General features: G+C 45.3%; 1 protein-coding gene across 1 annotated transcript in view; it reads right to left on the bottom strand.

The window, feature by feature from the left end:
* Positions 1 to 203: 203 nt before the first annotated feature.
* Positions 204 to 13,805, bottom strand: part of SCUBE1 (signal peptide, CUB domain and EGF like domain containing 1) — a 60,448-nt gene continuing 46,846 nt past the window's right edge. The window contains exons 10-23 of the mRNA XM_053462232.1: positions 11,817 to 11,933; positions 11,198 to 11,310; positions 10,772 to 10,928; positions 10,388 to 10,477; positions 7,910 to 8,026; positions 7,200 to 7,337; positions 6,898 to 7,101; positions 6,502 to 6,663; positions 6,099 to 6,266; positions 5,776 to 5,937; positions 5,234 to 5,431; positions 2,143 to 2,295; positions 1,763 to 1,842; positions 204 to 1,364 (exon numbers count right to left, since the gene is read on the bottom strand). Coding sequence (XP_053318207.1) covers positions 1,212 to 1,364; positions 1,763 to 1,842; positions 2,143 to 2,295; positions 5,234 to 5,431; positions 5,776 to 5,937; positions 6,099 to 6,266; positions 6,502 to 6,663; positions 6,898 to 7,101; positions 7,200 to 7,337; positions 7,910 to 8,026; positions 10,388 to 10,477; positions 10,772 to 10,928; positions 11,198 to 11,310; positions 11,817 to 11,933 — 2,012 coding nt within the window. The 3' untranslated portion in view covers positions 204 to 1,211. The remainder of the gene's footprint in view (positions 1,365 to 1,762; positions 1,843 to 2,142; positions 2,296 to 5,233; positions 5,432 to 5,775; positions 5,938 to 6,098; positions 6,267 to 6,501; positions 6,664 to 6,897; positions 7,102 to 7,199; positions 7,338 to 7,909; positions 8,027 to 10,387; positions 10,478 to 10,771; positions 10,929 to 11,197; positions 11,311 to 11,816; positions 11,934 to 13,805) is intronic.

The raw sequence follows: 13,805 nt of genomic DNA, 5'->3' as shown, positions 1-13,805 counted from the left end.
TTGTACAACGCGGAATGAACTTTACATCCGGAACATTTTTTTTTTTTGGTTTCGATTAGAATGCTAAACGCTAAAGAATGAGAATCCCACCCGCAGCCCCCCAACATCACATATAAAATACAAGTGCAATTTCATTTTAAAATATTAATTATACTACACGTTTCCGTTTCCATAATAATCGCTGGAAGGCGGCTTCTTGAACCAAGAAAAAGTTCTAGAATATACATTTTATCTGAATAATTTGGGTGAAATCTCTGCAGATGCAGGCAGGGTCCTTTCGCTGCCTCTTGAAGCAGGTGGGTGGGCAGGGATCGGACCCCCACGCGACGCACCGATAACTCCTTCCTCTGTGTTTTCGCCGCAGTCTCGGCCAATTCAGTTTTTTGGGAGTTTTTTAAGGATTTTTTTTCTACGGGATGCAGATGGAGGATATTCCTTTGCACGGATTGGAGGCTTCATTTTGGATGCGGTATCTGGCTTTTTTTTTTTTTTTTTTGTATTTCACGGAAAAATGGGCCGGGGGCTTCTACGATCGCCGGGTTTTTTTTTTTTTTTTGCGGTGCCCATTTTAATTTATATTTTTTTTTCAAATTCCATCTAAAATTTGGTTTGTTTAATCTGATAAATGTTACCATGCGAGGCGGGTAAAATTAAATGGCATCAAACGTATAAAGGATGAGAAAAAAATCAAGATAATTCGCCACATCAATTAAAAAAGTACGATGATGGCGAGACTGGTGGCGTGAAGTTAGACTTTTAGGCATCATTTTGGGGAGATTTGGGGATATTCCGGTTTCAGGTCCTCTAGGTGAAGACCGTGGGTAGAATTGTGTTGTCCTCCCTTGGGTTGCGATGTTCGGAGACTGGTGCCCCCCCGCCATCGCAGAGAGGGGCTCGGCATCACTGTACATTGCAGCAGGCACGCTATTGTTGCCGTCTGAGGAGTAACATGCGCGATCTGAGGATCCGAGCGCAAGACGCAGAGAGGGGAAAAGTCTGTGGTCCCCGGTTGCTCCCGAGGGCCGAGCGTCTTTCTGCAGCGTCTGAAATAAGCCCCCTTTTTTTTGTTCCGCTTTTACAAAAAGGGATGCAAAGGCTGCAAAAATGAGTCTTCAGGAAGAGAACGTCTCTAAAGCGGGGAGGAATAAAACAGGAACGGTAAAAAAAAAAAAAAAGGAGGGGGGGAATTGGGGCTAAAAGGAGGATAAAAGCTACTTGTAAGGTCGTAAAAATCTGGAGACTTTGTTGCGGAGGAGTTTGATGAAGGATCTGGGAAACATTTCTTTCGATTCCTGCGCCGTGTACTTGAAGTAATTTTGAGGATGCGCCAACACGTCGAAAAGGGCCTTGATCAGCTTCTTGTCCTGGAATAAAGAAAGAGGCGTTCTGCTTAAAGAGTCCCATTTACACAATCGCTCCCCAACGGCGATGGCGTTCATGTAATTGTATGTTAAAGGGACGCTCCAGCCATCATTTGCACTTTAATAATACGTCGTCCCTTACATTTCCATGGTGCCCCCCCCCTACAAATGTAATATCTGCATTTGCCCCACTCTCTGCTATCTGCCCCATTCCCTGTCCCACCCTCTCATGCCAGCAATGTGTTCGGCTGATCTGAGTTCAATGGGAGTTCCATTCTGCCGCTGATTGGCTGCTTCGAGCAACCACTCAGTACCATGAAACATGGCACCCCTTTATTCAGGGGGTTAGATTTCCCAGTTTTACCGCCGTCGCCTTTCAATAAAGAGTTAAAATCACGTACTTTCAGTATCTCTTGGTGGTTTTCGGACGCGTACAGCCTCCCGTCCCGGACGATATCTTCTATCAGCTGCTGATAATCCTCTGCGAAGCGAGAAGACGAAATGCCCGCATTAGCCAATATTTGGAAAAAATAAACAAATTTGCGCTTATTGCATAAATAACCCAACGTATTCTGTGGCGCAGTACAAACATCCTAAAGTCCTAAACAACAAAGGGACCATGGAGCGCCTTCGTTTTCCGGGCCCCCTTCGTTCCGATGATCCAGAGCAAGGCAGAGAAACCCCAGCGGAGTCGGACCTTTAATGACTCCTTGCCGGCGACGGAGACGAATACGTTGTATTTATTACGTGTATTTATTATACGCAGCGTAAGAAGTCTTACCGTCGTACGTCACGTAAGGCACCTGGAAGCCTTTGCCGCTGTTTCCCTCGTTGGACTTGAACTGGATCCAGAGCTTGCGCGATCGGGAGGTGAACGCGATCGGCCTCTCGTACGTCTGGCACGTTTCGTAAGTGGTGATGGAAGTCGGGGAGGCTGCAAAGAAACCCGCGAGCCGTTATATAGAGATCCCCCCCAACTCACTACCAGGACTTCGTACCCACAATGCATTGGACCAGGACTTAGAAGTTATACCCAAGACCAATGAATTGCGAGATGGCGAATGCGATACTGCATCGGACCCGTAGGCGTGGAATCCACAGCAGGGACCCCCGGGTCGGCCAGAGGAGATCAGGGGGAGCACCAAAAGTAACCCCTGAAGCGGGTCAGCGAAGCAGCTTAACCGCACAGTGCCTGAGAATAAGGACTGTCCCATAAAAACCTGGACACTTGGTAGGTACAGTGGCGTCGCTACTTTATCCCCCTAGGATATTCCTTGCCCCCCCTGTTGCCCCCCCGCCGAAATTGGAGCCACCCAGGACAGTCCCCTTGACTGCTAACAACGGCATGGTGCCGTCGCTAGCAGTCACAGTCGGGTGCTAACGACGGCACCATGCCGTCGCTAGCACTATCTTACCTTGATGGAGGTCTGTGGACCTCCATCACCACCTGCCCCGGCGATCTGCCCCTCACACTGAAGGGCATCACCGGGGCCACCCGATCCGGCCGGTGACGTCGCGCGTAATGACGCGATGACGTCACCGCGCAACTTTATTAATAACTGACAATTGTCAGTTAAAGAGGTATGGGGGCATGCTGCTTAGATGCCTGTATCTCAGGCATCTGAGCAGCTACAGACCTCCAACATATACCGTTGGAAAGGTAATTATCTCACCTTTCCAACGATATATAGCTTGTTAAATAATTTTAAAAAATTACGTTAAAAAAATGTAAAAAAAAATGATTTAAACATAAAGTAGTTAAACTTTAAAAAAAATAAAAAAGTTTAAGTATTCTAGCTAAATGATCACTGTGATAGGCAATGTTACCACAGCGATCATATAGCTATAAAAAGTCACATTCCCTTTTTAAAAATGGCCGATACTAATTTTTAATCCCATGATCCCTTTGATCATGGGGTTTAATTTAGCCAACGGTAGAGGGAGGCAATTTTTGAAATCCTGATGAACTGCAAATATTATTAAAATCAGCCATTTAGCCTGTGCGGTATGTGAGTAACCATCTCATCCCTGGAGCGCCTTGCATTTTTACTGCAAAACTTATTTTTGCTGTAAAAGTGATTTTGTTTCTCCCTTTACCATCATTTCTTTGGGATTGTAAGGGGAAAGAATGGTGTGTGTGCTTATGTGAGTGAATGTATGGAAAGTATGGTGTGTGCTTCTGCGAGTGAATGGAGATATGAAAGGCGTGTGAATGATCAGTAATTAGGGTTGAACCCTTGACGTGGCATTACTGCTCATGTAGGAAGTTAAATTATGGCACAAAAAGTACACATTTGCAAGAACTACACACTTTGGCGCATCAAATGAGGGGCTGTATGTGTTTCTAGTACAAACATGGAGTGCGCTAGACACAAATGAACATGTCGCTATGGATAGAAAAAACATATTTTCTAGCCAAAGAGACATATTCCATCTTTATTTGTGCACTCAACTTTTGTCCTAGAAATACGTGTAGCCCCTCATTTGAAGCTCCAAGGGGCGTAGTTTCTTAAAATGGATGAATTGTCTGAATGAGGGAGAGCATGAGTTAATGTGTGGATGAATTGTCTGAATGAGGGAGAGCATGAGTTAATGTGTTTGTGTGTATCATAGATGTATAATTGTAGAAGGGCAAAGATGGCACTAGCAGGATATTTGAGCCTTGGGGACCGAGATGGCACAGGCCGGGTGTATATGGGACAAAGATGGCAAATCGTATGTGTGTTATCTGGGTGCTGGCCAGGTTCTATGTGGACAGCATGGACGCCAGGGCTTGCTTTGGGGTGTGCAACCTGTGATCTATGCCTGTAATTTAGGGGGTTTTAAATATACCTTTAATGCTGTGTTTTTATGTGAATTCCAATTGATCTATACCTGCAAAGCTGGGTTTCTGTGTTATTCTGTAGATCCATATCTGCTATGCTATGTTTCCATACATTATTTATGTATACCTGCAAATACAGGGTTTGTATGTCTTGTTCAGTTGATTAATACCTGCAATGCTGTTTCCATGTATTTATTTGATCTATACCTGCGATGCTACGTTTCATATATTATTATTGTATACCTGCAAATACAGGATTTATATGTCTGATTCTGTTTATTTGATATATACCTTCAGTGCTGAGATCACAAGTGAATTTAAATTGATCTATACATGCAAAGCTGGGTTTGTGTGTTAATGTGTTGATCTATACCTGCTATCGGCAGCAGGGTCTAATATTTATATATATATATATATGTATATATATATATATATATATCGTCAGCAGGGACTAATATTAATATATATCGGCAACTGGGGCTAATATTAATATATATGGGCAGCAGGGTCTAATATTTATGTATATATTTATATATATATCAGCAGCAGGATCTAATATTAGGCCCTGAAATCATTTAGTGCAAAAGTTAAGGTATTGTGTTGTTTAAAGGATTTCAAGGATTAGTCGTACTAAGTTGTGGCTTCAGGCTTCCAATGTTGAATGATCAAGTATTGTATTGTCCAATAACAAAAGTATCATTCCATAGCACATTACTTTTGGCTATATATATATATATATATATATATATATATATATATATATATATATATATATATATATATATATATATATATATATATATATATATATATATATATATATATATGTGTGTGTGTTTTTTTTCAGTGGTATCATTTAATGGTGGAAATTATTAATGCCCCCCCAGTTTGACTGTGGTATCTTGTGTGCCCCCCCTATATATTGTTTCTAGAGTCGCCACTGGGTAGGTATATTATATACTAACGATCTTGGTGCAACGCAGCACATGCTCCTCTGGCGCTCAAAGGGTTAAAGCCGAGTTATTCCGTCTCTCCTGCCCCCACTTACCGCTTTTCCTCATCACCAGGACGTCTCCGCACTCGTCCTCTATGGGGAGAAATATTTCGGGTACGACTATGAGAATCCTCCTCTTCGGCGGCGGGTTGATGTACCAGATGCACTCCACGTGGGAGGGGTAATCTCCGGGGTAATTGGGGGATTCGATGTATCCGGTATAGTCTCCTAATTCCCCCCCGCATTGCTGGTCTGTGAACAATAAATAAAAATCACATTAGCGATTTTTTTAAGTCTAGCTCTGTTTTTTTTTTTTCACCCCAGTTGTAGTTTTTGCCCCATAATACAAAGTTTTCAGGCAGCTGCATATCAGCCGTTTGTATGATTCTCGCTCTGTTATCTGATCCCCGATCTACTAACCCCCCCCCGACTCCTTATCATACCGCCTGTGGGGACAATAGAATGGCTCAGTCTTAATCACCCAATCAGACTCTCTGACTAATGGAAGTCTATGGAGGAACGGACTTCATTAGCATCGCCATAAAGCATCAGCTCAGTGTGGTGTTTGGGTTGGGAAAGTTACGCGGGTAACTTACTTTTGCAGTGAGTAACGTTAGTGGAGCCGTCGAAGTCCGTACTCGTGTTCCCCGGGCACGTTATGCAGAAGTTCTGCCCAAACTCGGGCTGGTAGGTGCCCACGGGGCATCGGATACACCTGTGGGTGGTGGAGTTGTAGTAGTGTCCGGGTGAGCAGTGGACTGCAAGACACGAAAAAACATCACATGTAACACGTTAAGAGATCCTGCGTGTACCGGGACACGTAACAATGCAATGAATCCCGCACCCTCTGGGTGGGTATTTGCCCCAGGCCACCAGGCATTTGCCCCGTCCAGCCAGATCTATCCTCCTGTCTATTAACCTTTTGTTTCACAGTCCTGAAAGGAAACCGCACTCTCGTATTTAGTTGTGAGGCCTCCTCCACACGGGAAGCAAACCGTCCGCCCCGACTCAGGCTGGTAAGTCCCGACCGGGCAGGGCCGACAGGGTTTGAAGCCGTCGGGGGAGATGTGTCCCGGAGAGCACTTTCCTGAAAATGATGAAAGGAAACGTGAGAACTTCTCGGTGACAAAGAACAGCTTTACATTATTTATATAGCACCGGCATATTCCATGGCGCTGCTTTAACAGGGAAGGGTGGAAATTTACATAAGAGCGTCCTGCTCCCGTGAGCTTACAATCTATTCACATACAGAAGAACAAAAGAGGGGAGCGCTGCGCTGACATCAGCGGGTACGTATGTGGGCTATGACATCACACGCTCACCTCCGCACTCCGACACGTTCCGCGCGCCCGCACTGCCCACGCTGTCGCTGCTAGGGCACGGCTCACACGCCAGCTGCCCCTCCATGTCCTGGTAAGTGCCCGGTGAGCACGGAACGCACCGCGCGTGTTCTCCGCTGTAATAGGTGCCGGCCGGGCAGTAAACTGCGAAGAGAAACTCCTATGAGGACGAGCGTAAAGCCTGACAACCAAACGCGGACCGGCGAGGGGTTAACAAGGCAGCGGAACCGGTGCAAAGTATCCAATATCTGGGGCAACAGAGCAGACTTTGAGGGCTTTTGCCGTCGTCATTCACAGGGTACTGAGGGGGGGTCCTCTGTGACCCCCTAACAATCCCCACTGAGATCCGCCAAACGGTGTAACTGAAATGGTTAATACCGCATTTTCCGTCGTGCAGCACCTGGCCCGAGCCGCACGCTTCTGGACTCGCCGAGCTCTTGGACAGCTTTGGGGCAACTTCGTAGTCCACCCCGGAGAGCTGGATGAAGAACTGCTGCTTGTTGATGGACTTCTTCAACGTCTTGAGGGCAGCCTGCAGCCTCTGCTCCGACCTCTTCCTCACGCAGTCCGCGTTACACGTGTCTGGCGTGGGGAGGAATAAAAAAAACATACGTGATTTTCTAGCAGGAAGAGGGGGAAAGACAGCAGCCGGACAAGCAGGTAAGAGACAGACGTCTTACCTGAAACTTCCTCCCTGTTCACCTCCAGCTCCACCTCTGCGAACAAATGAGAGACCTCCTTGGAAGGAGACTTGCGTCCGCGTTTCTTCTTCTTGGAGGAATCACACTTCAGGTTCACAAACGTCACGTGGCAATTCTCTGCCAAAAGAAACAAAATCTATACTCTATAATTTATAGGTGACTGGGGGGGGAGGGGCTAGGGGGGGCGGAGACAGATTCCCCAGCCAATGGCTGCAAAACTTAATATAATATAAATTGTATCCTATATACAATATTTGACTCAATTATTTATAATTAAACCCCTAAAATATTAACTAAAGGGAACTTTTGGAACAGGAAGCGGCCGTAAGCATCAGCAGGAAGTGAGTGGTGCACCCGAGAATTGCTTCCCCCATGGCTCGCATGTTTTTTGTTGTCTTTTTTCTCATCTAGGAACTCGATACAGATGCTTTTCCATTTCTCCAGTATCTGTTACAACGTAACTATTTTTAAGTAACTTTCTACATCATGGATTGCACTTGGCAGCTCAACAGGGACAGCGAGGGTGGTAGGGTGACCACACCGACCATGTTTTCCAGGCACATATAATTTAAGGGGGGACCCATCTGCCACTATCAAGAAAAGAGACATTAGAATCCCCTACATGCCCTAATCATGCCCCTGAACAACCCAAACACATAAAACAGCCCCATCCGACGAATCTCACGTACCCATCAGGGGCAGACGTCCAGAGTCCTTCACCTTCTCTCTGCTCCTCGGTCGTAGATTACATTTGGAATCTTTTATCTTAAATCGGATTTTCTGCGTGATGGGGGGGCCTAACGAGTCTGAGAGATGAACACGGATTCTTTTTTTACAGGGAATATAAATAAATTGTACGAGCTGCACAATAATTAAAAAAAATACAATAACCCCCCCCAGCGCTGTATACAGTAATAACCATCAGCCTTGGAAACATTATGGCGATGCTAATGAAGTCCGTTCCTCCATAGACTTCCATTAGTCAGAGAGTCTGACTGGGTAATTAAGACCGAGCCATTCTATTGTTCCCCACAGGCAGTATGATAAGGAGTCGGGGGGTTTAGTAGATCGGGGATCAGATAACAGAGCGAGAATCATACAAACGGCTGATATGCAGCTGCCTGAAAACATTATATTATGGGGGCAAAAACTACAACTGGGGTAAAAAAAGAAAACAAATAATTCCGACAACTAATTTTAAATCTGATTTGATGAATACAATATTTGTCGGGAGATCCTCTTAGTTTGATGCCTGTGACCTAGCTTAGTAGTTAAATTAGGATTTTTGGATATATATATTTATCTAGTAGATTGTAAGCCTGCGAGCCAGCTCTAGTTTTGTCAGACCCTTTGAGTGTAGGGACTGTAAGCAGCGCTGCAGGAATTGTTGGTTCTATATAGTTAGAGAATAATAATGCTAAATAATAATAAAATAAATAATAAATCAAAAATATAATAATAATAAGGAAGCGTTACATTCCCTTTTCTGTCAGTAGAGGGCGTCCTCTGCCAGTTAAACTAGACGTATGTTCTAAATAGCACTTCTGGCTGGCAGCTGGCAGCACGTGATAGGAGTGGTAGTCCAAAGTGGTTAAACTTTCAGCAAAAGTCAGCCCCCCCCCATACAGGGGACCACTCTGGTTTTTGTTGGGGGGGGCGTATCGAGCCTCATAAAGCAGTAGCGCAGGACTCGACGGGGGCTGGATCCGTCTCATTACGTTTAATTTGTATTTAAGTATTAAGTTTAAAATTATTCGCGCAAACGGCTGAAAGGCTCCTCCCCGCCTTCCGAGTCGCCGCTACAAAGACTTTCCAATTTATTTTTAAAAGAGTTTTATTTATTCCAAGTCAGTTAAAGAATAATCTCCCCCGGAGGTCAGCAGGAAGCCCCCACATCAAACAGAAGGCGGCTGGAATTAAAAACACATTTCTGCGGCTAATAAAAAAAAAAAAAAAAGGGGGAGGAATAAAGCATTCTGGGACTAGTCTAGGTTGGGGGGGGGTCATCTAATGGCCGGTGGTGAGAAGCTGCTGCAGAACTTCTTGCCATGATGTGCTGTCAATCATATGGGGTTAAATCTTTAACACAAGATCACAAAAGAATAAGGAAGAAATCACTATTAAAGCTGCTGTTCCACTGGGGGTTATATTACTGTATACAGTGCTGGGGGTTATATTACTGTATACAGCGCTGGGGGTTATATTACTGTATACAGCGCTGGGGGGTTATATTACTGTATACAGCGCTGGGTGTTATATTACTGTATACAGCGCTGGGGGTTATATTACTGTATACAGCGCTGGGGGGTTATATTACTGTATACAGCGCTGGGGGGTTATATTACTGTATACAGCGCTGGGGGGTTATATTACTGTATACAGCGCTGGGGGTTATATCACTGTATACAGCGCTGGGGGTTATATTACTGTATACAGCGCTGGGGGTTATATTACTGTATACAGCGCTGGGGGGTTATATTACTGTATACAGCGCTGGGGGTTATATCACTGTATACAGCGCTGGGGGTTATATTACTGTATACAGCGCTGGGGGTTATATTACTGTATACAGCGCTGGGGGGGTTATATTACTGTATACAGCGCTGGGGGTTATATTACTGTATACAGCGCTGGGGGGTTATATTACTGTATACAGCGCTGGGGGGTTATATTACTGTATACAGCGCTGGGGGTTATATTACTGTATACAGCGCTGGGGGGTTATATTACTGTATACAGCGCTGGGGGTTATATTACTGTATACAGCGCTGGGGGTTATATTACTGTATACAGCGCTGGGGGTTATATTACTGTATACAGTGCTGGGGGTTATATTACTGTATACAGCGCTGGGGGTTATATTACTGTATACAGTGCTGGGGGTTATATTACTGTATACAGCACTGGGGGTTATATTACTGTATACAGCGCTGGGGGTTATATTACTGTATACAGCGCTGGGGGTTATATTACTGTATACAGCGCTGGGGGTTATTACTGTATACAGTGCTGGGGGTTATATTACTGTATACAGTGCTGGGGGTGATATTACTGTATACAGCGCCGGGGGGTAATATTACTGTATACAGCGCCGGGGGAGGGGTATTATGTGTGGTAAGAAATGCAATAAATGATAAGGCTGGTTATTGTAGCCTGGCGCTCCTCACCTGCGCATGCCGGGATGGTAGAGTTGCGTCTCGGGGCGGACTTGCTTTGGACGGGGGCTCCGCAGCTGATCGAGTAGCTGTTCTCTGCACCTGAACACGGAAGCGAAGCCGGTGAATGAAGACATCGGAAGAAATCGAATGAAAGCAGAGAATTCAAATAGATTTTAGTAGCGTTTTCATGCTTTGACGCTCCGGGCATTCTGGGCACTCAGATCAGCCCCCTGCCTTATTCCCACCACAGTTATATAATATGAAAAGATTGTGAAAGTGAGTAACCAATCAGAGAGAGGATCCCAGACGTGTGGTGGGCTTCCCTATGTGGTCGTTCCTTATGGACCCCTCCCCCGCACACGTATGTTCGTGCGCCGCCCGTCACCCACAGACCTGGCAGGAACAGGGTGCTCGTCGGACAGGATAGGAAGCAGTTGTCCGTCGCTCCGGGTTTGGTGCAGGCGAGCTGGGCCCTGGCGGGGGGCTTCGTGGCGGGGAGACACTTCACGGACTCTGCGGAAACCAGAGGACAACCAATAGTAACGCAGTCAGCTGGCAGTGGTGTCGGGGTCTCGGGGTGAAGGAGCAGATTCTGGGGTCACACAGTCTGAAGCCTGAAAAGCTTTCTGGACCTCAGAAGTCTCTTCTTCAGATGGAACGAAGTCTGTAGAAGAGACCTGTGAGGCCCCAAAAGCTTGTGATTCATTTTCTTTGCTGGCCTAATAACGGCTCTCCGCTTCGACCAATAGGTTGGAATCATTTGCCCCTATCTTCCCTATTGCCTTTTTTTTTTTTTTTTTTTTTTTTTTTTTTTTTTTTTTTTCTTTTTTTTTGCAGTTTTTTCTCGTGGGGGCAGATACACTCGTAACTGCCCATCGTGTTAACGCAGCCCGAGTCACAGCTGCCGTTATTAACGCTGCATTCGTCGATGTCTAGAAAATCAATAATCAATCAATAATCCAGCAATCAACGATCAATAAATAATCCACCAATCAACGATCAATAAATAATCCACCAATAATCAATAAATAATCCCCTAACTACCCCTGCCCCCCCCAGTCTGTCTGATGGGGTCACTTTTATTCTTCCTTAATATTTACCAATAAAGGAATCTAGACAAGCGGCTGGAATCGTACTTTTCCAGCAGACGGCGGCTGAGGATGATAGGCATACCAGTGAACGTTTACAGGGCACTGATGCCGCAGCAGATGCCAACCGGCCGCAGGACCGGCAAGATACGATTGCCCTTTCTGCCGTCGCTATAGGCTGGCTGAGGATGATGAGGGGCAGAAGCTGGAGGTTTATTTGTTCATAAAGCGCCAGCATATTCCGCTGCGCTGTACAACGGACATCACGTCTCTACACGGCTGACAGACGCGTCATACGTGACCCCCCCCCTCAACCCGCAAAAGGTCAAAGAGAGGAAAGGGCTTCAAACCTCCGCAGTGGGTCATCCCGTACAGCGTGTAGCCCCTGCGGCAGACGCACTCGAAGCTCCCGGGGTAGTTGATGCAGATGTGGTCGCAGGTTCTTTCAAAGGAACATTCGTCAATATCTGGTGAGAAAGGAGGGGGGAGGGGTTACGGAAGGAGCCGGAAAGAACATACGGAACGCCAACAAACGACAGCCTCCGATATATAATAAAAGTATCTAAAAACATAAAACATACCAATTATCCACCTTTTATCTGAACTGCAAAACCCACGCAGTACCCAAACCGGCCACAAGGTGGCGACCGGCACAACATACGGTTACATAGACGTTTAAATCAGGAAAAAGAGACAATTTCACCAAATATTTGCCAGAAACGGGAAAAAAAAAACAATTCAACCACTTTATTCACATAATCTCTATACCTGCAGTCATGTGATGTTTTGGGTGAATTTCCCGGCTCTGAGCTGATGATTTATCTATGCGTTTTTACCTCCCACATACTGTAGGGGGCAGCAGCACGTGACTTGTATAAGTGAAAAAGCGACCGCTGTGGTTTCCTTTGAGCCCTGGAGCAGTCATTGGTTATAAAAATGGTTTAATTACCTACCCTGAGGGCTTATGTGCAATAAATACCCCTATAGCCTCTTTTTGGTCCCGACCACGTCTCCCCACACCCCTCTGTCTCCACACCATTGCATTCATAGAGTCGGGGGGGGGGTTGAGGTCTCTCTGTGCTCTTCTGCAAGACCCCCAGAGACGCGCCCCCCCCCGGGAAAAACACCCTTTTTATTATTAATATTAAAAAAAACAGCACCCAAAAGTCTCAAAATATTAATAATCCTAGAAAATGTTGCAGATTTTTTTTTTTTTTTAAACTGTTCTAAATTGACCAAATTCTATTTCTTTAGCCCCGAATCCTCCTAAATAATTGACCTCGTCAGCCACGGCCGGAATAAACACAAGATCCTAACCCAGCCCGATTTGTGTTTATTAAGCCGGAGACAAAGCTGACCTCGGTTTCTCTCGTTTTTTTTAATGACCGAGGGCTGTTTCCGCTCAAAGACTTCATTAAAAGAATAAAACGAAGAGGACGTGCGTCCCCGGGTTTCTCCCGCAGTTCCCGGCGATAAGCGAATCTCTGGACTTCGTTTGTTTAAATTAGAATTTATCGACTTGGAAGAGAGGCTTTCCACCCAGAAACCGTGACAATATTTCTTCCGATTACACGACTCTGGAGCTCATTAAGAGGAAACAGCCCTTCTTTATTAAACCCGCCATAAAATAAAGCACTTAGCCCCGTAACACCTCATCTGGAAGGCGCATTCGGGTCTCAACAAATCCTCCGTCTGCAGCCGCCCCGAGGACTCGGCGGACGATATATAGAGGGCATTAAATCTGCTATTTCCAGAGCATGCGGGGCAAATCCTACCGGGCCGGGTGCAATTATTGCTCGGAGATTAGCTTTCGTTACACATTTAATACGATTATTATTACTTACTGGTTTATATAGCGCCAACGTATTCCGCAGCGCTGTACAAGACGTGATGTATTGATTTATATAGCACCACCCTATTCTGTAGCGCTGTACAATGTTTATTATCATTATTGATTTATATAGCGCCACCCTATTCTGTAGCGCTGTACAATGTTTATTATCATTATTGATTTATATAGCGTCACCATATACTGTAGCGCTGTACAATATATATATATATGCAGATCAGGAAACAAACCTGTTGTTGTGTCAACTTGATCGAGAAAATGTGATATTTTTATTTTATATTTTCTGTGGTTTCTTTAAAAATGAAAAAAGGGAAAATCTTAAGAGTAAAAAGCGTCGGGGAAGCCAATAATCGCGGCTGGATTTCATAACGCGTTCCTTGAGAGGCCTCGGCGCACACAAAACGTGATTTAATGAGACAAACGCAAGCAAAACGGGTCCAAGCGCGGAACGAAGGGGCCAATTAAAACAGCGATTACGGTTCCCGCATTC

Source organism: Spea bombifrons, chromosome 4 (genome assembly GCF_027358695.1).
Source record: "Spea bombifrons isolate aSpeBom1 chromosome 4, aSpeBom1.2.pri, whole genome shotgun sequence".
Taxonomy (NCBI): Eukaryota; Metazoa; Chordata; class Amphibia; order Anura; family Pelobatidae; genus Spea; species Spea bombifrons.
The sequence above is the reverse complement of the archived record's forward strand: the minus strand, read 5'-3'. Positions and strand labels throughout refer to the sequence as shown.